This window comes from Bombus bifarius, unplaced genomic scaffold (assembly GCF_011952205.1).
Source record: "Bombus bifarius isolate JDL3187 unplaced genomic scaffold, Bbif_JDL3187 scf7180000008155, whole genome shotgun sequence".
Classification (NCBI taxonomy): Eukaryota; Metazoa; Arthropoda; class Insecta; order Hymenoptera; family Apidae; genus Bombus; species Bombus bifarius.
The window spans coordinates 148920-175279 of NW_022884479.1; the positions used below are offsets into that span (position 1 = coordinate 148920).

General features: G+C 34.4%; 1 protein-coding gene across 6 annotated transcripts in view; it reads left to right on the forward strand.

The window, feature by feature from the left end:
* LOC117208693 overlaps positions 1 to 26360 on the forward strand; it is a 46053-nt gene that overhangs the window by 13422 nt on the left and 6271 nt on the right. For 2 of the 6 annotated variants that reach the window (XR_004487757.1, XM_033449984.1), the window contains exons 3-6: positions 19454 to 19606; positions 22343 to 22483; positions 23637 to 23751; positions 24543 to 24730. Coding sequence is in view for 3 of the 6 variants with exons in the window: in XM_033449984.1 (XP_033305875.1) it covers positions 19454 to 19606; positions 22343 to 22483; positions 23637 to 23751; positions 24543 to 24730 (597 nt within the window). In the remaining 3 variants the exon portion in view is untranslated. Of the gene's footprint in view, positions 1 to 19453; positions 19607 to 22342; positions 22484 to 23636; positions 23752 to 24542; positions 25231 to 26360 lie in introns of all 6 variants that reach the window. The other 4 variants (XM_033449981.1, XM_033449983.1, XR_004487756.1 and 1 more) reach the window with 3 other exon arrangements.

Below are 26360 nucleotides of genomic sequence, written 5' to 3' on the forward strand. Positions count from 1 at the left end.
TATAGAATCTAATACTGCAGCGATTTAAAACAAACTTGTTTTAAATGATTGGTACTCAACTTTTCTAAAATACATTTGGAAATAATATTTTGACAACACAACTGTGATTGAAATTGCATTGGAAAATTTCGTATTTAAAAACACAGGGTTTTTTTAACAAAGAAACTGTTGTATTGATAGATCTATTTTGTGAGGATTATAGAATCTAATACTGCAGCGATTTAAAACAAACTTGTTTTAAACGATTGGTACTCAACTTTTCTAAAGTACATTTGGAAATAATATTTTGGCAACGAAACTGTGATTGAAATTGCATTGGAAAATTTTCCTATATTCAAAAACACAGGGTTTTTTTTAACAAAGGAACTGTTGTATTGATAGATCTTTTTTGTGAGGATTATAGAATCTAATACTGCAGCGATTTAAAACAAACTTGTTTTAAACGATTGGTATTCAATTTTTCTAAAGTACATATTGGTTTAGTAAATTGAAAAATGCAATAGTTTCGATGCATTCTAAATGAAGTATATTTACATGAATATATCTTTAGGCCTTTTCGATGTAACAGAAAGTCAAATGAAAACTGGCAGGATTTTTCTAACATTCTTTAAATTTAGTATCAAGGCGCACGCGATTAACGTGACAGTGTTTAAAAACGAAGCGATTGACCTCGATAATGATGATCAAGTTTCAACATAACCGAGCGAACAGTTTAAGTTATTTAACGATCCTGGCTCGTTGCTTCGTCCCTGTTATTCTATCCTCCATTTTATCCAGCTAGGGTAAAACGCAGCTTTTTGTTTGCTATTCGTTAGAAGGTGAACGCTCGGAAAGTAGAGACGTAAAGACACTGCAGTCTGCACTGCGGACTCACGCGCACCTAACTTTCAGCTCAAAGTCGCGAGCCATGGCTACATTCCGTACACCATCTGTTAGTCTTGGACTAGTTACGAATTCGATGTGATAACAAACAACGACGATTACAGAATAGCACGAAGTTTCGTTGTTATCAGCTATAACCATTCTTCAACGACGCTTTATAAAGAAACCTCGATCTCTTTTCTTTCTTGGTTGCTTTCAAACCGTGGTTTAATCTGTCGTCTTTTATCGTCGAATTTTCATATTTTAATCTTTAGTTTACGAGATATCGTGTTATATATGAAAGATTAATTTGTGTCCTATTGTATGTGAATTATAAGCATTTTATAAATTGTAGATTATATTATTGTATATAAGTATATGGTACAGAAGCAGAGTTAATCAATTAGTTAATTTGAGACAGGTAATGATTATTTTTCACTGTGAACAACTTGTAGATCGTACTATTAGTAATATTACTGATTTAATCGTTGCGTGAGTTCTTTCCTGTAAAATTATTTATGCCAAGTAATTTCATTTCTACTTTAATACTAATTACAGTATAACTATCGTTTTATTGCGGACACTTGTAAATTACACTAACAACGTCAACAACTCAATTTGCAATTTATGAGAAGCATTTGTGCAAGAAAAATGTGCAAGTTACAGCTCGCAATTTATAAGAATCAATTAATATCGTTAGTCGATATTTTATGGTTCAAGCGGACCTAAAATCAAATATTTTTCCTAGTCTGAGAAAAGATCTTGCTCTTATCGATCATTAATAAGATAAATCTATTTTTCTGACACGCGATACAAGAAGCAACGTAGAATGTAAGATATCGAACGCAGAGCAATTAAGTCAACATCATTTTCATCGAAACAAACAACTATTAAAATGCAAGCGGGTGTTCTCGATTCTCTCGAAGGACGTCACCGGCAGTGTAACCAATTTTCTCCTTAATTGTATCGGGTAGCACGATCCATTTTCATCTTCGATCGCGTTACATCGACGAAAGTCAAATTTAACACGTACACGAATACATTACGAGCGAACTGCTGATTCTACCTGCGTCTTTTGTCGACACTGTGTAAAATCATTTGTAAAACGTACTTCCATATCGAAATTCTAGGACGTTCCAATATAAAACGACGCAAATAGATATTATATCTCAAATATTACGTTACACGTACCCCAAGGAAATTTACAACGATAAAATCGTATAAGGCGATACTTGACTTTCTAAGAAAAAGAATCATTGTTCATTAAAGTATGATGCACTTATTCCACGTTATGCAACTTTCTCTGTTGCGTAATGTATTACTTGATGTTACGTAAGAGACCACTTTGGGAGTACAAGTTCATTGATGAACACAAAAGTTGAGAACCACCACGCACGTACATTTTTGCTTGCTTTTAAAGTAATTTCCCTTCTGTTTTCTTACGTATACCAGTAATAAGCGAATCGTTCCCTTTCGTCCCTGAAATCTGAATCTTAATATCCTATAATCATAAAAATGACAAATAAATAGAAATCTTCGATTTAATTGCTTTTAACTTGGTTACTAAATTTAATTGGAACATATACGAATTTGAGCAAAAAGCATTCCATGTTAGAATCATTAAATGGTCGAAAGATTGAAAGATTTGTTTCTTGATGTTGACAAAATAGGGAAAGTGGATCTGTCTTTAACAAAATTCATTTTAACGTTGATCCAATTCTTTTGCCATGAACGACAAATATTTGGTTTTCAACTTCCTATCTCAAACAGTTAATTTTAGAGTTACGATCTGTAGAAACTCTTCAGGATATAGAATTAGAAGAATTTTTACGGAAAATTGGCGAAACGTGTCCTAGATTCACAGCTGCATGCAGTATGCTAAGGAAACGCGTTACACAGATTACTTCATGTTCGTTGTTTCATCATGCTTTCTCACGTCTAGCTCGAAAATATCAAACTTCTTTCGAAAGTGGCTCGCATACTTTGTTATAGCCTTTCCCTGACTGGTACCTGCGTGATTTTGCAATCGATTTCGTGTGCTCACAGTCTTCGTCACTTTTATATATTCATCGTACGTTATGCTAGATAACGTCATTATTTCTGAGAATTATTTATTATGCATCTTTCTATTTCAACGAACAAGATAAATCTCAATTTAAACGAGTAAGAAAAATTCTCCGAATGTTTCTGGTCATACAATTTTATGCTTACATATTTTTTATTCGTAGCAGCCAACCTACAATAAATGCCGTAGAACTCTAAAGTTAAATTGAACGTTTTTCAAATTATATGAAATTCTTAATTCGGTAATTTTCTAGACTAAAATATAGATGGAATAAAATTTCACTCAAAGAGAAACAGAATTAACGGTATAGGAGTTGCATGTTGAAACAAAATTGATTTCTGCGCTAAAATTAGTTTCCTATTAACATTGTTAAGTTTTAACAGAGAGCCATTGGCTGTCTTCGATTAATAAAATTAATAAAAAAAGAATCTTCAGCTAAAGTCTTTAAAGGGCTTTTTTTACCACAAAGAGCATTCATAAAACCTTGTTGCTATTAATAATATTAGCGACCTGACAACATACTCGAACAATTTCCTTCAATTTTATAATTCACGAATTAAGTGATCAACGTTTTGAACATTAAGTAAATTCGAGTAAATTTTGAACATTAAGCGAACAAGGGAAAATGTAGGACTTCGTCACTTAACAGGACAATAGAAATACATTATTTAATCAAGCTTGCCCATATTTCTGGTTTCGGTAATAGAATAAAGCTTTTAAAAAAGACTGAAATTAAATCGACAAAACTGGGAAAAGTCAATGTACTATGCAATTGTCGAAATATTTTATTCCACGATTGAAGGAACTAGAATGGCCGAGCTTGCGCGTAGAATATTTCGAAAGTACGTGCAGGAAGCTCGGTGGAAGGAACTGACATCGAGTGTACAGCTTACAATTAAGCACTGAAAGCATCGTCTACTTTGCTTTCCGATGTGATGCCTCGAAAAATATTCACAGCGGAGAGGCCATTTCGAAAATGTAAAACAATGTGAGAGAAAGAGAAAAGCGCGAAACATTTATGCGACAGAGGTCGAAATGTTCGAGCACGCGGAAATTATTCACGAGACATCCTCACCGCTAGTCGTCCCCGAAATAATGATATTCATATTTTATAGAGTCGTCAATTCTGCCGGATGAGCTGCATGAAATATTCAAAATGGAGCCAACTAAGGATACGGTGCGTTTCGATGCGGAACACGCGATTGATGATTTGAAAGCAAAAATATTTTCATATCGATGTTTCCGGATATTATTCGTTTGTTATACAAAATATGAACACATTATATATTTTATATAACGTACGTTATCAAGTCATTAATCGCACGAATATTTGACGCATTTTCGTGCCACTTTTCTTAAAAACAAGTCAATATTTAATAAAATTCTACTTATGGTTTTTAATTCCTTTTCTCTGAAGGATCACATCCCGATTGATAATAATACGCTTCTAATATTTTGCATAATCTTAAAAAATATAATACAAATATCTGAATTCATCGGGAAATTCAAATTTAATAATTGCGTTACGTCAAACCATAAAATTCACGAATTTCTAATTGTTAAAATAGGTCTCAAATAACTTTTAATAGTTTTCATATCGCGTACACGATTCTTACAACCGTAAAATATCAAGCTTTCAAGAGGAACGAGTAGGATCGTCGATATTTGCAAAGAAGAATTTCTAATTGCACGTTTACCGAAAGTACTTGCGTTAAAGCCAACATCTAGATTTCTTATTTAATGTCAAATTAGCATCTCTTCCTTTGGACATGTTTTGAAAGACAGAAATTTATTTTAGAAATATTTCGTTCGTCCAGAACTGTCTCTGGCTCTGATGGCTGTTTTCATTGCAAACAGACATGACATACATAATTGCGGATTCTTAGCCCACAAATGTGGGTCAAGCGAGGCGATATATCAAAAAATTTGCTAGGAACAATTCTCTGTGCAATCTGCTGAAGACAACGGGCTCGATTTAAATCACTCGACCATCCTTTTTCCAAGAAAAATGAGAAAGATGCCACAGAAATTTGTTAGAACGTTAGGAAGAAATTTTTGACAATTAATAAATAATGCAATCGATTGTCCAATAATTATTCCTAGATTAAAGAATATAACGTTTTAGCTCGATCTCATAAAACAGTTTGATAAAATAACAAGGCATTCAAGAATGAAAATAATTACCTTTTTATCGTCTAGATTTCTTGCATTTCTATTAGTGGAAGTTTACAAGTCGTAAGTTATCAAAATTAATAAATATCAAGTTTCGTAATAATACATACCAAATTCTACGGATAAACATTTTTTTATTGCGAAAGTCTTCAGGCAAATATAAAATACTACTTTTCCAATTCTTTACAGAAAATAAATATTAATAATTGCGGTACGTATGATGAAATTTATAATGTGGAGTAACTTACAGTCGTGATATTAATAACACTTAATTATTACGATACAGCAACAAATAACAATGACTGAGATATGCGAGACGTTGTAAATGAAATAGGTTTATTGCCAATAGAGTCCTATGCTTTTGGCCAGCTCTCCTTTTTCGATTATTATTAGAATCTGAATTAGTACTTCTACGAAAAAGGCCATCATGCTAATCTAAGTTGAAACGAACGAGGGTTGCAATGGTCGAGCAATGACCTGTTCAAACCCCTGTGAGATGAAACGTTCAAGTTTTTTACCGACTTCGTCTAACTTATTCAAACTCGTTTGCTTAAACTACTAAAAAAAAAAACGTAACGATTTAATTACTGTAATTAATCGCATTGCTCATTGCGATTAACTTTCAACTTGATTAAACAAAGTTTCGGAAAAATTAAAGTTTGTCAGCAATAGTCATTATTAGCATAAGTTTCTAATATAAATTTACTTCCAACTCTTTCAATACATACCTGAACCAATCAAAGTTTCAATATTACTTGAGTAGAATTGAATAATTGTAATAGATGGAGAATTCAAAATTAATGGATACATTTTATGGCAAAATTCAATAATTCTCTTCGTTAAAACTTTTCACTTATTTACGTGGTATGTAAGAGTTTAATTTGCTTAAAAAGAAAGATTCGTCGAGAACGTTGAAAGTTTGTTAAAGTTCGAATTACGGAAATCTAATCAGTCAACTTCCCCTGTATCAAACAAAGGACAACTTTTGCCTACAGAGACGATAATAACGTAACTGCTTGAAATTTATGTGCGGTGCCAGTTGTGCGTAATTCCCATATATTGTGTCACATTTTCACAAGTTCATTGTTCAACACCAGCTGCGTCTGCCAATCTCAAATTTCTGGAAAATACTCTTTAGCATCTTAGATATCCTACAAATTCGAAGGTAGTTTACGTCCGAGACTATGAAATCTATTCGTCGTATTTTCACCTGACAAGATTCTACATACCTTTCGTCGCGTCGTAATATCATTTCGCTGGAGATTTCTAGATTCTATCTTGCCGACGATGAAATTGTTAGAAATTTGAAGAGACATTAGCTCACGAAATATGTTCTACCCATGAATACTATAAAATACAGTGGCTAGTTTAGTTCTAGTTTTTTAATACTACGTTTCCATTAACAATTAAAATGGGAGAATTTTTAAAAGACAGGCTCCAAAGTAATTCGGCTATTTGACTGAAGAATATTTCTATAGGCTCTTCGTTCGGAAAGCTCAATTACTTCTTTGAAAATTTGTTCTTATAAAATCCTCCATACAACGCTGATCGATGCTTTAATTTTAACACCTCGATATGTTACGGAAGCTGCTATACCAGGAAAAATGACGCTATTGGCTATTATCGAGCTATTAATCAATGTTTCAAGTTTGAAACAAAGTTAAGCTCTCGTTAGCTTTTAAAGAGAGAATGTCTCGAATCGCAGCGTGCACGTAGGTACGACCGTGAGTTATGAGTTCAATATCGAATTTCAATTTTTGGTAGAAAAGCGAATTGTGCCTTGATAGAACCACAGGACATCCACAGGGATGAGTGTACACTTGCCACAACGCTTAAACCGTAGCTATCTGTTGCACAAAATTTGCCACTAGCTACGATACCTAGTAGAATATTTAAGCAGCCAATAAATCTAGAAACTGATATCTTCGGTAATAGTGGGAATTTATCACAGCGGGAAAGAAGTTCCGCCACGTACAGCAGACGGACGTGCGGTATCACCGATGAAATATCACGTATTTCTCATGTTTTCAACATAATTTGTCGCTTGGTGTGAAATTGATATATGTAATGATTAAAAGCCGATGTAATAAGAAAATAAATGGTTCAATAATTTTCCTATTTTTCCACTGAAGAAGCGATATTTGTTGAAAATAAAACAATTTGATTATCGTAGAAAGAAAAGAATGAAATCTCTGGAAAACAGAATTCGTGTTTAGTAGAAGTGAAAAAACGAAAACCAATAGTTTCATTCGTCTTCTTTGATTTAAAAAAAGAATATTCTTCAAAAGGTGTTATAAATATTCAGTTCATTGAAACTGACCGTAATACAGATGTAAATTCGCGTGGAATAAAGATTTATGTTACGAAGTTTGCTCTTTAAAGGAAAAGATTTAGATTTATAAAGAGTGTTTTATGAGAATGTAAAGTAGCCTAAGTACTACAAAGTTCGATCAAATTAATTTGTAACGGCGAAAGCTTGAAATTTACTACTATAGGAATCCATTAGGAATAATCGAATACTGTAGGCGTTGTAAAATTATCTTCAAGCTCGTTAAAGAGAATCTCTTGGCAAACTCTGTAAGCTCAACCCCATTACCACCTCGTGTTTCTCGCATCGTTTAAATGAAGTCATCTTCAGCTTGATAACCTGATCGCTATCGGATGTAAGCTTGTAAATGTCCACGAAATCGAAATAATAATAGTCAATCAATTTATTAAATGACAGCTAGGAAAATATGACTCGGAGGATTATTGTCAGTGAAAATTAAACATAGGAGATATATTATTATAAATGGAAAAGATAGAGGTGAATTGTTTAACCCACTGGTATGCAAATCTTTTCACTCTAAGCGCTCATGTTATGGAAGATGTTAAGCAATAGCTGCTGGTGAATTCACAAATTTTATACATTTTTATGGCAAAACTCGGTTCTTTGGATTCAATTGTATATAACATAAGGTTTCTCTAAATTTTAGAAGCCGCGATATCTCAAATCTCCTAGCAGACAACTGTGCATGACAATGGAATACGAAATCTACAAAAATATCAAAGAAATGATCGAAAGATAATTCAACTAAATGCAAAAAATCTCTCTATACGTGCACATTCGACGATTCGCGAATAAAAATTATTGTAAAATTAATAGGATATCCAAAAAGAAGTAGATTGTTTAATAATCGATATAGGAAAAATTTGCAGACACAGTTCCCTACGTTTCTAAAATTTCTCATTCACGCACATCGCAACAATATAACGCGCGACCAACGCAAAGTATCACTAATAAGAGACGGAAGGAATCAGAGAAAAAGCGAAAGAAATTCTCGTTTTCCTCTAAGAGGCTACTCTGTATCCTCGCAACTACGTTTTTCACTTGCATTTTAGCAAATAGCCGCTCTTGAAACTTCTCTCCAAGCTATGAATTGCGACAGTTCCACATGCTTTCTTCTGTTCTCGAGTGTAAAAGCAAAGAAAGAAAGCTGAAAGAAAGAAGAAGAAATTGAAGAAGAAAAAAGAAAGCTACGTAGTGGTCGCGAGAGTGTGGAAGGGTTGGAAATTTTCTAGGTGAGAGAGCGCGTCGCCAGAGGCAAAAGGGGGTTGGCTGCCTCCGGTGATGGCGTGACGGGCACACGTCGATGACTATCATTCCTCACGCAACGTTGTAAATGCTGGCTGTACTTTTTGCCATTACTGTTATTATGCGACTTTTCACACAGTCAGTCGCCCCAGCAACTGGCCGTGTGCACCAGTTTCGCGTTGATCGGGGCTAGACCGACGGGGAGATCGATTTTTATGGAAGCCTGGTGCCTCTTACACGATTATTTACCAACTAGTAACATTAGTAAACTGACAAGTTGCAAGTACTTCTTTATGATTTCTCCTTCAGATATAAATTCAGATACCTCGAGATCTTCTAAATTAATTTATTAAATGTTGCATACTTTATTGTCAAACTTGTTACCGTTATGTCAGGATATTTTTTAATCCTGACAGCTTGTAACTTGTGATTCTGTAAATTCTGCAGAAAGGCACTCGCTCGTCGACGTCATGCGCTAGAAAAAGCCAAAAAAGACGTTGCAGTTCGATGAATTTAACGAGCCAAGGGATTAACGAGAGATCTTTATTTATACCCTCGGATAATTAACGCTCATAGTAGGCAGGATAGGCAGGTAGGGAGGATTAGATTTTTCAATCTGTTTTCATGCGCTGGAGAGGTCACGCGAATTTGGTATTTGTGATTTGCGGTACGCGAAGGCTTGATCGAAGAGACGTTGCAGTTGTCTGTAGTCTAAATATCCGCAGTCTAATTGTAGCCGCTTCGATCATACTCTTGCAAATTTAATCAAATTCCATCCATCTGAACAAAGGAATAGAAAAAGAAGAGAATGATCGAAGAAGAATAAAACACACCATATACGAAAAGTGATAAAATAAAGAAGAAGTAATTTCGAAACACGCAATGTTTCCTCAAGGGATGTTTCATTTTTATATCTCAATATGATTCCAAACAGATAGTGCCGTAATAGGTGCGAACAGTTAGATACTAAGTGCTCGATGATCGTTTGTTCTTGGAATTTCCTTCTCCCTGGAGAAACATAAATTATGCCTTTATTGGCAAGTATTTCAAAGGGAAACGAGGACGCATAGGATTCGCTGGCCGCTCTTCGTTGCCTCTTGGGGAATTGTACTCGTTCTCAATTCTCGCGTTATAAAAAATCCAAATTATATCCATAAAAAAAGGCATCTATTTTATTCTCTCATTCGCTCATTTCAGCAGCTATAAACGAGGAGAAAAGTCCAAATGTTTACTATAAAAAAATATTTATTTTATTTAACTCGTTTAAACAGCTATAGACGTTGCGATATAAACTGTTATAAGCTAAAGAAAATCCATAATATTTCTGTAAAAGAATTCCATTCTATTTTTTTATTCGTTTATGTCAAAGGGTATAAATAATGAAGTATAGACGGTTACCACTCAAAAGGGATAAGAGCAAAAAGAAAAAAAGAAGAAACGAACGTGTTGGTTGACAAAAGGATTGACCGTATATTAAATAAAATGAAAGGCAGCAACATTGGAAAATAATATCTCTGACATTTTCATACATGACATAACTATAAATGGCAAAGATGGTAACACACATGGTAACATACGTAATGCCAGTTCGAGCATCGGATAATCGTTAAAATAGAATCAGCGTCTTAAAATGGTAAACGTAGTTGCGTGCATAAAACCAATAAAAGCACGTGTTCGAGCTTCGGATACCGACCGGCACATATTACTCGTGTGAAATAATCTATGCACAAGCATTTTTATATATTAGAAGTCTTGAACAATATCGTTCTCTATCCGATGTTCGACTGGTACCCATTTAAGTATATAGCGGTTCAGGAAAGTATTTGAGCGTTTATCATTTAAAAAATGTTCATCTCACTTTGGGATTGTCATTACCACTGCAACGAGATACGACTGTCATTAGGTGAAGTAGGCAATTTTTAATGTACTCGATAAAAAATTAGCATTCGGTATGAATAAATAACAATCCATCTTAGGTATATTATACTAAGTGTATATAATACGGTGCCATAAAATATTGAAATTTATTAATATGATGACAATCTTTGCGTAATATTTACTATTTGTACTTAATATCTTCTAATTTCTGTATATGTTTTCCGCTCTGTTTAGAACTTTCGATCAACAATATGATCATTATAACCGAGTTTCGTAGCAGCGTCAATGAAATTTCAAAATATTTCGTATAACGCGCGTATATTATGAATATTATGAATAATATTATAATTTATTCATAAAATGTATCTACGAATGCTCGAATATTTCCGCGAGTCTGCGTGTATTCTCACCCCGTGGATGACCCGATTTCGCATAATATTTTACGGTTCTCGAAACGGTGCCTGCGTTGAATTATCGAGCAATTCTTTTTCGAAATGATAGATAACCCGCTTTGACGTTCCCAATTCGAACGAACAAGCTGGAATTATTCGCTGGTGTAACTTTTGCGATGCGATCGTTCAAATTATTCGAAAGACGTAAAAGGTGACTGCTGCGAGTTGCAAACGTTGATACGAGGCGCGAGCTTCTTCCTTTCACGGCTCTTCGTTGTTGATTTGAAAGGAGCGACGAGATAAAAGGTAAAGATGATAAAAACACGGGAAACCGGCCGAAGTTTCCCTCCGAATGGTTTTCACCGCGAGAAATGTTTTCTGCCAACCGTGTTATCTCTTGGATGGCGATGTCGTGTCGTGTTTCTTCCTGTTTATAATTTCTCATTCTACCCGCGAATCTAACGAACCTTCTTCTTCTTGCGCAAAGATTGAAAAATGTGTTAAGATATTTTTACACGTGTAATTTAAGATTTTTGTTAATTTTCGTACAGATTCTAATTTCGCGTAGGTATATAAATTTCATTATGTATCTATTTCTTTTCATTTCCTTAATCTTTTTTCTAAATATGAAATATGTAAGAAATTATATCTTTCATGATTTTGAAATATATTCATGATAATGAAACACGTTTTAGGAATTTTTCTTATTTTTGTATCTTCATTGTAGTATCTAAAGCTTGACCATGAGTGCAATATCATTTCGCACAAAACTTTTATTAAACCGTGATATTAATTTCACCAAAAATTCAATTCCATCAAAATTTCAATGATCAAAAATAATTACATTCTTGCATCTACTAATTTTCTTTATCTCTTTCTTAATGTAACTTTATTTTTAAATATTCCAAGAAGTTCGCAAAAAATTGTATTGAAGAGAATGAAATACAATAGTGATGGAACGACAGTGAAAAATAAAGTAGCTATATCTCTCGTGCCTTTTACTCCTTCCTATCGCATTCAATGCAGTTAGACCTTTACCCTTACCGCTTATATCCTTGCATGATTATTAAAGCCGTTTAAAGGAGCGAAAGAAATTTAACCCTGACTAAAAATAACGCTATGCCTATATGTATTAAAGAAAAAACGAGAATTCCAAGTATAAAAATTATATCCAAACCTTCCACTTAAACAGTCAAGGTACAAACAACCAACCAATAATTTTCTACCGAAGGTTGTCATTTGCTACATTCTAATTATACATTTCCAAACTTGACATAGATAAATTTTAAGATTATTTATTGTTAAGATTACGCTTTCCTAAGATAATGACCACAAAGTATCAATAATTTTCTAGCAATGAATTTTCTAAAAAGACGTTGAGAAATCAATTAAGGTCAACAAATGCTTCATTAAAAAATAATAGCATGTGCGAGTATACTTTATAGCCATTTGTTACCAGATTGCTGTTATACTAAGTACCTACACTATTATAATGTAACACATCCAAATTCTGTCCTGCATATACCACGCACGTAAGCTATAAAATATATATTTTTTGTTGAATTTAGAATAAAAATATCGAACTTAAAAGTGTAATACGTACTCTCATTATTCGCCACAGATCTATTAACCAACGCACATAATTTTTATCTTGTAAGAATTTGATTCTAAATCGTAACATTCATTGATTCTTTTAAACAACAACACTATAGAAAATTAACAAAAAAAAAAAAACGTTGTAAAGCCAATTAGTATCAACGAGACTTTATTGTTCAAACAATTACCTGACTAACAACCCTGTTGGGCCGCCCCTGGCGAAAGGTGGTTGCCAGTTTCAGACTGCAGCAGGCATGGGACGGCTCGCACGTGAGAGCGTTGGCAGTGTGCCACTGCAAAGTGACCCACTTTCAACGCGTAGATTGACCCAAGAGTCGCCATTTTTACTGACTGAGAGTCACCGAGTAGTTCTTGCAGCGCGGTCGCTGCTACCTTTTCCCCTCTCGCTTGCTCTCTCGCTCCCTTTCTCTCTTTTTTTCAGGTCGTAGCAAGCAGGACAGATCGTTAACTGACCACGCAATTATACGCGAACAGCTAGTTCCTTTGAAGTTTGAACCTTCGAGTTTCACATAGTTGTTTCAAAGCGGAAATTGCAAGTCGCGGCTACGTCGAGTTCCTCCTCGATGGAGAATCATTTCGTCAAAGTGTACTTCCACGTTTGTTTTTTTTTTTCATTTAGCCTTGACAGTTCATGACGATTGTTCGACCCGATATTCTACGATTCGAGTACGGGACGCGAATAAAAGAATCAGAGAAATTTAAGTAAAAATTGTCCATGATTGTTGAAGATCCTTCCGATTGCATTAGTTTGCAAGTTATTAGAATTTGAAATTTGCTAAATTATTTACGAGTTTACGCTATAATCGTGTATGGTATATGTAATTAAACTTTGATTAGCAGTGAATGTTTAATATAAATGTTACGAGTTGCAAATCGAAGGATATTCGATTGAAGGTTTAACGATCGATGAAAGTTTCCTTCGTGAAAGGTGCAATTTGTATGCTATTGTTAAAACTTCAGAAACTGTAATTTCGAAGGTTGGAAGTTTCCCAATCATGAAAGTAATAATTCCTGTTAACTTTTGCTTGGATAAAAGACAATTTTTTACAGAATTCGAATTTCATATTTCGTCCCAGTTGAAAAGAGAAATTCTATATGATCGTTAAATAGTCTTGTGGAATATTAGAGTACTCGTTGTAATTACAATCTAAGAATTAAAATTTAATTCTTTTTATCGAGGTATTTCAAAATCTTACCAAAGGCTCAGTATATTTCTATTTCACTTTAGTAATTGAAGATTAAGGGATTGAGGAAGAAAAAGTTCTGATTTTTATTCTTTTAATTGAGGAAATTGAAAATCGAAAAATTGAAAAAGAAAAGAATCAGAAAGTAATTAAACAAAAAATATCTACGAAACGCTAAAGAAATAGAAGAGAGAATTAATAAATTTTTTATTTTCTTTGGTTAGAGGTTAGGGTATGAGATTACATTGCCAAATAATACACAGCTTAATGACAAAGTGTCGAAAGACGATAGTCAGGAATAAAAGAAAGAGGAAAACTTTGTGGTTGATCATCATCTTAAGCTTTAAACAGAATTTTAAATAGACTAGGCGAGCGAAATAGCGGTCTGCCCTGAACCTGCTTCATTCTACTTCGCTCAGTGGAATGAATGAAAAGTACAGAATCTCAGAGCCAAGGAAATCTCGAATCGTTACGGGTCACGTCTTCCTGTATTGATAACGAAGACGGTGGGCTACATGAAAAGTCGACATAACCCGAAGAATTATGCGGAAAATTTCCTGCTTTTATTTCCAAAGCGTCGGAATTCTATTCTAGACGTAATCCTTGTTGGAGCAAGTATTAGCTTAACGAACGTGAGGTCTAATGGAAGTTGAAAACAAAAACGAATTGACATTAATTTCAATATTTACTTTTAATTTTCTAATTCAACGTAATTTGTATTTTTCATTTTAATGCATTTTTCATGTATTAAATGCATACCACAGACGAAGTAAAGTTCCATACGCAGTTAATGTGCATATATGCAAATATATTTATCGGTCTATGCTCGTAATAAACACACTATAAATATCATAAAATGTACCCTGAGTACCGTCATAACGCTTTATTCGTAAAATATTATTCTACGTTCAAATGTAACGGTCGCCTTCGAACTACAATCTCTTTCAACAACTGTACGCTATTATCAACGCCTTCTCCACTTTTATTGGCACTTTTACGAATCGAGGTTAGGTCACCCTCGGTATTTTCTTTTATTTCCCCAATCGCTTGGAAACGAGATGCCTTTAAATGCTTTTAACTACATTTAATTTCGAAAATCAGTGTGATGAATAAAGAAGGTGGTTCTATTTCTCACAAATAAAGATACCCCTCTCAAGAGAAATATGTAAATGTCTTTTAAATGTAAAATCAATAGTAATTAGCCGTAAAAGATGGCGTGACAATATGTTTTAAAACGTTTTTGTCTAAATATTTTGTTATCGAATTTCATAAGTCGTTAAATTGCTCTCTAACTCTGTTAATATTACCTTAAAACCTCGTAATTTTACTAATATGATGTACAATCTCTACCTTACTATCTTATAACCCTATTTCTTTTAACCTTAAATTATTCTATTTACTTTGTTACTTCTATATTTATTTTATGATTTTAAGACCTACTTTTACTCATATAACATTGTAACCTTTAACTTATTACCGTATAATAATTAGTTTATTATAATAATTTTTTTAATTATATTCCCATCAATATAAATTTGTACGAAGATCCAAAGTCTTAATCTCAATACTTCCCTCTCAACATAGATACCAATATAGCGATCATCGCAAACATTTCGATTTAACAAACCTATAGACTTCATTGGATAAACGTTGCTGACTGCTGCAAATGTATCTATGAACCTCTATATTTCTCTGTTTGTATGCCAACTACTCTGGCAACCAGTATTCATTCCTGTTACAGTCATTTATTGCCAGATGAAAATATATTGCACATAGTCGACGATTCTATGGGATCTCGATAATGAAGACAGATTTAAATAGCAAAACTACAACGTGGACGACGGACATTACGAACGCTAACGAGTATTAACCTCTTTGGTTTGTTACGTAATGTCACTTGACATTGCAGTCATAATATTTATTTAAAATGAGTGAAATCTAATAATAATTATGTAAAACCTTGCATAAAAGGTGACAAATTACTTACCTATAACGAAGTGCATAGAACGCCTAAACAGGAGGACGTAAACAGTCAAGAGATGACAATAGGCTGTATGCTGTATGTTTTTTGCGATTATCAAATTTAATCGATCATTGGGATGCGTTCGGCGGCTATCGACTATAGTCGATCCTCGTACCCAAGAGGTTAATTACGAGACATAGTGGCATAGTATCACAGCAAGGGGGTTATCGTTTACCATTGAGGCCGGCGCCGTCGCGGCGTCCCGATGATATCACGAAAGCACTTTGCACGCACCTTTCTCGTTGTTTGAGATATCTACGGGATACTGATAGTGTCGTGATCGCTACGTTCGCTCGTTTCGTATGCAAGCTTTACGTGTTCCTGTTTCTACATGATCCCACAGGTCTATTTGTACACGTACTCGCACTGTTTCCTATCTTTTACTCTATCGCGTGAATACACTTTCAAAAAAGACGCTCCCTGATCGATTGTTTCATGCGAGTCTTTGTTAATCAGTTCAGAAAAATCGATTATGTTACTTCGAACGATCGTGGCGCAGGAAATGCCTCGTTTGAACAGAAATGGAAGTAAGTGTGAATAGTAAAATAGTGAAATAGAAGATAAACAATTCTTTATTGCAATAGTGAATCGTTAGCTTTTATTTCATTTTGTGAATAGTTTATATTATTTGTACCTAAATAGTTAATCTTGGAGAAATGGAGAGAAATGGAAATAGAGGATTGGAGAAAAATAGTCAATTTGACTGAAATGTTGAGGTTAGTAAAAATTTTAACAATTTTGCTATGGAAACGCAAGTTAAAAGGAAGAAAGAAATTGTTGTTAGTATCATCAAATTTAAGATTAATTTGAACAAAATTTGAAAGTTTCTATATTATAAATACAGAGGAAAAAAGTTAAAATGATAGATGAAAATGTAAGAAAAATAACTCAAATCTATAAAGAAAAGAAATCTTAATATTACTAAGAGTTTTAGCAAAATTTGATTTAGTTGAAAGTTTACTAATTTGTTATAGAAATGCAACTTAAATTAAAAAAGAAAAGGTGCTTTGCTAATATAACCTCAAAAATGAATGAAAAAAAACATTGAGTTGAAACAAATTTCTCAGTGAGTTTAAACGATATATACTCTTTAGAGTAGTAAGGATGTTCTTTCTAAACGCACGTATCATAAATTTAGACAATTTTTCTTCAAGCTTATTAGATTTTCTGTCAGGTACGCTTGCACGCTTTTGCGTCTTTCTATGTAGCAACTTTCTAAAGAAAGGGAACTCTATTGTTCCGTATCCTAAATCCCAAATGAAATCCTCTTTTCACGAGTTGATGTGTTCTGGTCATATGGTATAAAAATCGTCTTTGAGTTTGCTCTTTCTCGATAAAAAAAACGTAACTCGGAAAAATATTCATGCATTTTATTTATATCGCAAAAGCTATCCTTCTCTTGAAATATCTCTCTGAAGAAATGTTTGAATTGATGATTTGGCAAACTCGTCGAATCCTCGAAATCTTTCGCTACGAAAATATTATATGTACACTACAATAGAAGCAGCAAATATATACGAAATACACTCGAAATATTTATTACTTAATGGAACAAACATCAAATATATATAGTAATAATTTGGGTTACAAAATTTAGTGATTTGAGATATCGTTGAGGTTATGTATATCAAACATAATTCCACAGTTAATCCCTTTTATACTTATCGAATATTAAGAAATATGATTTATAAATACATAGAAGAATGATTATAAAATAATCGTTTATTTATTTCTACTATTTTCTACAATGACTGCATTTAGAATTAACGTTAAGGATTAGAAAAATAAACTCTACTTTCTTATTCACTTCCTTAATAAGAAATGCATTTTGTCCTCCTTTTTTCTTTTCATCCTTTCCTTTCTATCATTACAGAACCAAAGCATAATTCGTCTGTAGTATAAAAATTGTGCGATGATACACATCTGTGACACGGCATACAACTATTAGACTCTACCATATTTTAAGGAAGATGAAACCAAGCGAACCATCCATCTAAGTATTTCGCAAACAAACTTCAGAACACGAAATTGAACTCGCAAGACGCCCGCATATTTCCCTGACGATCTTAATTTTCTCCTCGGCGAATAAACTCATAAACTCTTCTCATCAAACTAATTCGCTGGTTGCGAAGAAACGAGCAAGCAGTCCTGTTACTTTTACGATTCATTTAAGCGTCGGGGATGGCAAAGCCGAGGTTGCATCTTTCTAAATCGTCACCATGATATATTCCAAGCTGCTCAACCAGGCGAGTTGAATACGATCGTATTCGAGAGAAGTGTCATTATGCGAGTACAATGCAGTAATCAAGCGTGGTCTCTTTGCCTTGGAAAAAAGGATAGTTTCCTTAACTTTGCCCACGGGCGTCACCGCCTTCGCGGCGTCAGGCGGCAGTCCTCGAATTCTTTAACGTCTCGACACGACGCTCCGTTGAACCTGGAAGAGCATACTTGGAAAAAGAGTTAATTGCACGGGCAGGAGACCGAGTAAGTCAATCGCCGCATTTTCCACATTTTTTTACGTTTTTCGAATCTCAATTGAATGAATTTTAGAACACGAGCAAAGATCGTTAATGAAACGGAATATTTTATTTTGATATATTGATAGAAGTAACTTGATAGCTTTGATATGGGAAGCGAAAATTACAATTTCGTATTAGTTAAAAATGTATATTTATTTAGCCAGTTATTCAAATTTAGTTTAAAATTTAGTTTAAATTTAGTTTAATTTTATGGCTGTTATATCGTAGTTTTTTATTTTGTTAATTTTTAATACCAAGAATCACAGAATTTCTATTCTATCTAACGAAAATAATACATAAAGGACGAACATTGTTCAAAATACACGAATGAACCGCTTGTGCGTATTTGTTCGTAATTAATACATCGTCACGCAGGTAGTTTCGGCGGAATTAACTTCACAGCCGTCTGCAAATATTAACGAATGGAATCGTAAAATGTAAATATACATGGCACCTGCGGCACAATCACGAAAACCAGAGCGAAACGCTTCGTCATGCGAATGGCCGATAGGGGGTTGGAAACACTACGAATGATATATTTGCTTAGAACGTAGGGGCTGAATTATGGTTCGGTTGCGGGATCTATATCCGTCGTTGGGTTTGAAAGCGATTTATCGGTGGAAATTCAATATCTGATTGCATCGTCTTAGTTAAATTATTCATACGTAGGAATTTCTGTTTGAGCATAGCTTCATACTCTTTCGACTTCGACTTTTAAATTCCCTGCCTTATGAATTTCGATCATTCGACTACGAAAGTCCATACATTTCATAAATCGTGTATTTTATCAATTTTCCATTAATAAATTTAGAAATTTTCTCCAGTTCATTTTGAAATATGTACATACTCGTATATTATAATCATTGTACGATAAATTGTATTTTATGGCAGAATAAAACGAAGTTTTCGGTACAGTTGAGAATAAATGGGCTACGTTGAATGCATATTTCAATACATTTCTGCTTGTCAAATTTTATGCCGTATCATTAAAACATTCAACAAATTTCCGATAAAGAAGATCAATGGACCGGAATTAATAGAATAAATGAAAAATCCCGTAAGGTGCAAATTAATTTTTATTAGAAAATAAATTCAAGAAGCAATTAGTTAATTAGAAATCTGAGCGTTTTTAACATTAACCAATCATATATTTATTCTTTTTTTGTAGATTTAACCGGCAGAGGGACGAAAAAATTCGGCGACCATTGCATGGAGGATCTCGAATGTGGTTTTGCCGGCTCTTACTGCGAACCAAAGAAGAACAAATGCACGTGCAGGGAAGAATTCGAGGCAACGAATCATATCGACAAATGTGGACACCGTAAGTTAGTATATTTTCAAGCGTGCCGGCATCCAGACATTTTGTAAGTGTCTATCTTCATTCAACAATAATGCAACAATTGAAATTATTGGATCGTATGTGATATATCATGTACGACGATTTAGAGTTGCTTTCTTCATTTTAGGATGTTTCATTTTAGCTCTGCTACGTTCTTTTAGCCACCTACGACACAATCGTATTTTTCTAATGTCAAAAAAGCATTCAGTGAAAATATAACAAATTTCATATTATATGTATAATATTATATTGTAATATAATCGAACATCTTCTTAAAATATTACAAATCCTTCGTACTTGCTAAAATAAGAGCATTATCGGAATATAAGAATTCAAGGAACCCAGCAGGGTAAATGAACATATGTATATCTCATCTTATACGTAAAGAGATTATCAGTGATATTTATCATATAAAATATAAAGCACACACACTATAAATTCAAAATAAACATCCTAGAATAAAGTAATCTAGCTTGAATCGAATATAAATGACGTAGCGATCACATATGAGCTAACGACGTCAGTAGAGGATTAAAAACAACAAAAATGGACAATAATGGCAATGGTAAGAATATTGATGATGAAGATGGCTTGCGAGATGTATGAACAGGAAAAGAAGTCGTTCTAGTCGAGTCACGTTTCAGAGAACGGACCTTTCCCTTTTAGCAATGCCAAGTTTTGCGATTGAAATGATATGAATGTCTTAGGGTGGTTGCTTATGGCTTTCTCTCCTGGAATCCAAACGAGGCACCGCGCATTTATTGGTCTGGGGCGTTAGAAGCATGACAGGAAATTGAAGCAGCAATAGTGAATTCAGTGGCCCAGATTACGCTGCTTTGGCTGGTCGTTTTTAATTGAATTCCTTTACAAACGCTATGCTGGCAACTATCGTTTTAATTGTAGCTCATTGTTGAAATAAAATATCAACGATATATCATGATTACGTATGAATATTAACGTACGAATTTTAATTAATTGGTAGATATTAATGAACGAATTCTAAATTGCAATGCACTATTAACTCTGTGGTTTCAAAAATTTCATCAATTCCATTCATATGTGAAATCTGAAACATACGAACACTTTAGATAAAATTTACAATTATTGAACAAAATATAATTTGCCAAATTTAAAAGCAGGTCGAATTTATGTTATACTATATAACAATTAGAAAATATTTATTAAAAAATTTCACATGTACTTCTCAAATCAATCACGACCTCCGCAAGATTATAGAATCTCTATTATCGGAAATATTATCAGATTACTCCATTCAATTTCACCAATTGGTTTTCTCCCAACGAATGCTCGTGACACTTACAAGATTAATTTATCGTCAGTCTTAACCCTTAACTGAAGTCCGACTGGAACGAAACAGGAGTTCGCCAGTGGCCCGAAAAAGGAGGCACTCGAGAACAGATTTTGACCAGGATTAAAGCACGATGGCTGTTAGGCCATTCTCCTAATTGCGAGTCTGTGGCCAATATATTGAGGACAATGCGGTGTATGATCAGTCGATCAAACTCACCACATTAACCCCTGGATGTACACTATCGTCCACAAATACGCAAAGGCAAATAATTCCTTCTTACATCCACGTGCGTTCGGTATTGATTTCTGAATGCGTTTCAATCTAATCAAACTTGAGTATTCAAATTGGATAATGGTAGTTTTATAAAATGAAACCAAAGTGACCTGTACGATGATGGACAGCGGCTTAGAAATAACAGTAGGGCATCAGGTCATCGCACGATTGACTGACACATTGATAGTATCTTACAGATAATAGTTGTCTATTAGTTACGTAGATACGATAGTCGAGGTCGAAGTACATAATATAGAAAGTTTATAGTGTATCTCTGAGCTAGAGTCGAAGAAGGCAACGTCCATAAAATGGATCAACTTTATTCTCGTTAATTTACAAGCTTTTATATCGTTCAGTTTGTATCTATAGACGGAAGGAATGGAAGGAAACTAGGATAAAGCGATTTGGTTTCAAGTTTCAAGGGGGTGGATTGACGTCTGACTGAGAATTTAATGCTACGTTCGAATCAAACGTAAGGCAGTCGAAGAACGATTATTTCAACAAATTTCCTTCTCCTATTGTAAAATTGGAATAATGATAAAAAAAAAGCGGCATTCTTTGGAATATTCTTGGAAATATATAGTCTGAAAAGTTATACATATTTTCTTTCCATATACAGTCACGAAAGTATTTGAACATTTATGTCTATGTGTATTGTATGTGTTATATAAAACATTGAAAAATCTTATCAACACTGTAATGAGACGCGACTGTCATTATTATGCTGGTAAAATATGAAACTAATCTGAAAAAACGTACATAAAAATTACAAAATACAAACGTTAGCGTTCCCTAAATTCTTTACCAGACTGTAGCAATGAATTAACATAATTTTATTAACTAATTAATACATAATAATTAATTTTATTAGCTAATTATGATCATTTCATTCTAATAAATAGCTCAGCCCTGCAATCAATCTTCACAAATATCCCAAAACCAACAATTTTTTGAGATATGTCATTCTTCTAATAATTGAACGACATGCATAATAAGCTGAAATTGAAAGAGTACCATTCCGCAGAAAAACGTTATGTACTTTAGGAGCAATATTTCGTAAAATGTTCGTATTTGCTTTGTCTCCTCGACGAGAGACAAGGAACGAGCCTGTCGTTAATGGTTTCTGTTTTCAGCGGTGAACGTGAACGAGTCGTGCTTCTTCCACGAGCAATGCGAAGCGAGAGTGATACAAACGGAGTGCAGAGACGGACGTTGCATTTGCATCTTCGAGAAGATCCCGGTTACCCAATCTGATGGCTCGATTGTGTGCGTCGGTAAGAGCAGAAACACAGGGAGAAACAGCAAGGAGGAGGGACGCGAGTTTCCGCGTACTTTTTAATGAGATTCCGCACGCGCCCGCTTGCGATGACAACCATTCGTCTCGAGTTAATGGAATAGCGACCTAAAATCCTGTAAAGTTCATTAATTCGTCAGCTGGTCTCGCGCGAACAATTAACAGAGCGTGAATAGCGCGAGAAGTGGCGAAGTCGTAGCTTCCGTACCTTTAACGTTTTTATTTTCCCCTTTGACGCGTTGTAAATTAAATTGGACACGTCAGAGCTTAATTGAAAAGTAGCGCAGAAGTGAGTCGCGATCGTTGTATGCATACAAAGCCATAATATTATTCGTTGCTCAAACATGGTGAAGCACATCTGAGTTCTCTTGCACAATAATTTACTAATTAATGATATTAGTAAATTGACAAACTATAGATCGATATTCATAACTAGCGGAATTTCATTAATAATATTAGCTTGTTCACTTCTAATAGTTGTTTCTTTTAAAGAAATCATTATTTCAATTTTTAATGTTTTTCCCCGATGTGCTTTTCACTGTTTCGTTTCTCGTCCTAAGTTATTCTGTCAAAATGTATATTACATAAAGGACAAAAATTGCGGCATGAGTATTACTTAAATAATAGAATCAACTTATCATGTGCGCTATTAGCAATGAATGTGTTAAAATCTTCGTTCCGACCAATTCACATTTCTTAGTAATCTGAGATTAGAAGGCGAGAACATGAGACTACATTTTATAGCGAGATGAACATCTAAGAGAAAATAGATTATAGTAAATTGCGGTTAACTAAATGCGGTAAAAGTTTTTATCAGTTACTGTCGGGGAAAAAGATGTACAATCGTGTAAAGAATATCTAACTTTAACTAGTGAAAAGATATATACGTCCCAATCAATTATACCAACTTTTATATGAACCGTGAAAGAAAGAGCTCAGAAATTGTTCGACCTCATCGTATCTCTTTATTTTTCTCTTTCATCAAGGCTGCTCAAGTCTCATTGAAATAAACGATGAATTACGTTTTTTGAAAATGAAAGATATGAAATAGAACTTAACTGCGGATGAAAAGATATGAAAAGGAAGGATTGTTAGGGAAAGGTTATTAAGCGAGTGAAATATGTTTTTTACAGCCGAGCAGGTAGAGGAACCCAATCTCCAATATATCGATCCGACGATGATCGGTGTTCTCGTTGGTATGGCCCTCATGTTCATCATCATCTGCGTCGTCCTTAGGCTTTTCAGCAAGTAAGCCATCTATTTGCATATCTTGCACGGTGACTCTCGTCTTTACTAATTCACGTAACGAGATTTTATGACCTACTTCAACCTAGCACTCATGCTTAAAAATGTACCATCCGTATTTAATGCAAATTTGAATGCCTTTTTCATGTCATATCCTTTACACCATGCGCAAAATTTACACCTTGATATGTATATTTATATTAATACATACGTCTACAATTAACACATACACTATACATAGATCTGCAATTAATATACAGCAAAAATTTAATTAACTAGTTAGCTGTTGCGACTTCTTTAAATAGTGTGTACCTAAAATATGTGGCAAAAAGTAAGCGATGACCAGTACACTCGTCAAACACAGAACATATGTGACTATTACAATATAGAATCAAGTTGTAATGAAATGACTGTTTTATTTTTTAATTTTATTACTGACAGGGCTAAAAACAGCAAACTGGTTAAATTACGATGGTTTAGTTTATACTTTCTTTCAATATCTTTACAATTCGATTCTGTAGATAAGACATTATTAATCTGTCATTCTCATATTTAATTTAATATAGTCAACGATTTTAAATGCTGTCAAAAATGGATTATTAAATGAAGAAATATTTTTGTATCGAAGGATCGCCATCTGAGAAATAAGTAGAAGTAATGTTTCCTGAAAATTTCAATATTCCAGATAACACTTGCTAGTACAGCAAATTGTAACGAATCTATCAATCTTCGTTTCTGCCAGTTACATCTTGTGCCATTTCAATTTTTCAATTTTTGTGTTACATCTGTTCCAGGGCTCGCTGGCGTGAGAACCGTACCATCTTCAATACACCGAACGCCCGTCTGATGAACGTGTCGTTACTGAGGGAGAACAAGCTCCTGCACGCGCAGGAGAGACGCGGTTCAAGGGCGAGCGTACGGGCACCATCGAGGCAACCCTCGCTGGCCTCCTTACACGCCCACTCGCCGAACGCCTCGCAAGGTGCGAAACACTCTCAGCACTCACAGCACAGAGTGAGCCGTACGGGTTTTTATTCATTCACTTACTAAGCAAGCAACTTGTTATACAGTGTCCCGTTGAAACGAAGCAAGCGACTCTTTTACGCGCCAGTTTATATCGGGTGTTCGATGGAAATCGAGACGCCTCGACGTTTCTGTGGCCTGATCGCAAATTTTAGAAAAGATAAGAGATAAAGGAATACCTACACAATGGAAAACGAGTCGTCTTTACAATTTTCTTCTTCTTGCTCTATATTATTACATTTTATTTTTAGTTTTATTTCTTCCCATTCAGTTCCACGACGATAGTTTTAGAGATTTATGGGTTATTGCAGGTTAAAAGACTCGGGTAAACGTTCTCCACGTTCGCAATTGTCGAACGATCGTGTCTTACAATTAGACACAGTCTAGCCTGCGACTATATAGTTGGCGGTGCTTCATGCTTTCGCAGAGGTACCGCGTGTGTTGCGTGAAATATTCAAGGTAAACATCTGTTCGAGAAATACACGTGTAGAACCAGTTGTTTAGCGAGCATCTCGTACGTAATTCATGAACGGACTTTCTGTTTTTAAAAAATGCAATGACCACGTCAGATGTGTGTAGAGTATAGAAACGATCATTGTTTTCCTGTTTCAATATTCACGATTGTGTAAAGAATATTTTCGCGACTTTTCTTTTCTTTCCCTTTTCTCTCTTTATTATATTTCTTCTTAATCGAATGGTACGCGTTGCACGGTCTGTTCTTTTTTGCTTTTTTTTCCAATGCGTTCAACCAGGTATAGAAAGAACGGTAATCGTTTTCTTGGTCCCGATAGTCCTTGCAGGTTGTTGTTTCGAAGTTAAATTAACTTTTGTAATTCTACGAACTAATGAGAGGGTTGGAATGTTCCTCGAGCTAATCAGCTAGCACCAAAAATAGCCATCTTCCAGTATATCGATTTCCGTAGAACATCCCATATATGTATAATATAGATACGAATATTATAAAGTAGGTGACTACCTATTCTTGCCTACTTCTATTCTTTACTTTAGAATCCTTCTACTAAGCTCAGAATCCTTCAGAAATTTTCGCATGTACAATTGCCTGCCAAGAGGGTAGATATTTGTTGGTTACTTTGAAATTCAAGGATGCATCGAGATCGATACGTTACAATTCTGGATGCATCGTTTTCAACAATCACATGGAACTCTTCCTGAAATCTTCCATCGTCTATGTGACACGATAAAAACACAAAAATCATAATCTTTCTTATATTCGCTGTTTTTATATTAGCTTGTTTCAATATGCTATTCGATTTCGTGAAATCATGGGACAATTGTTAAGTGAATTGCATCAAAACTCGTAAGTGAAACTCGAAGGTGAACGATAATGAATAAAACGAAAGAATAGATTTAAATAAAAACCTATTGATAACCCTTTGGCCGGTTACTAAACGATTATTCGAAACAACCCTCGATTGATTAACCCTTAATTGCTATGTTTTTTATTCGTCGGTCTCGGCCTAATTGTATTTTTTTTTTTACGCCAAAGGATATCTCAAGAACATTGGAAATCCCTTTCGTTTGCTAAAATGAGAACAAGATTGTAATTGCGGGATCGCAACGCGATTAGA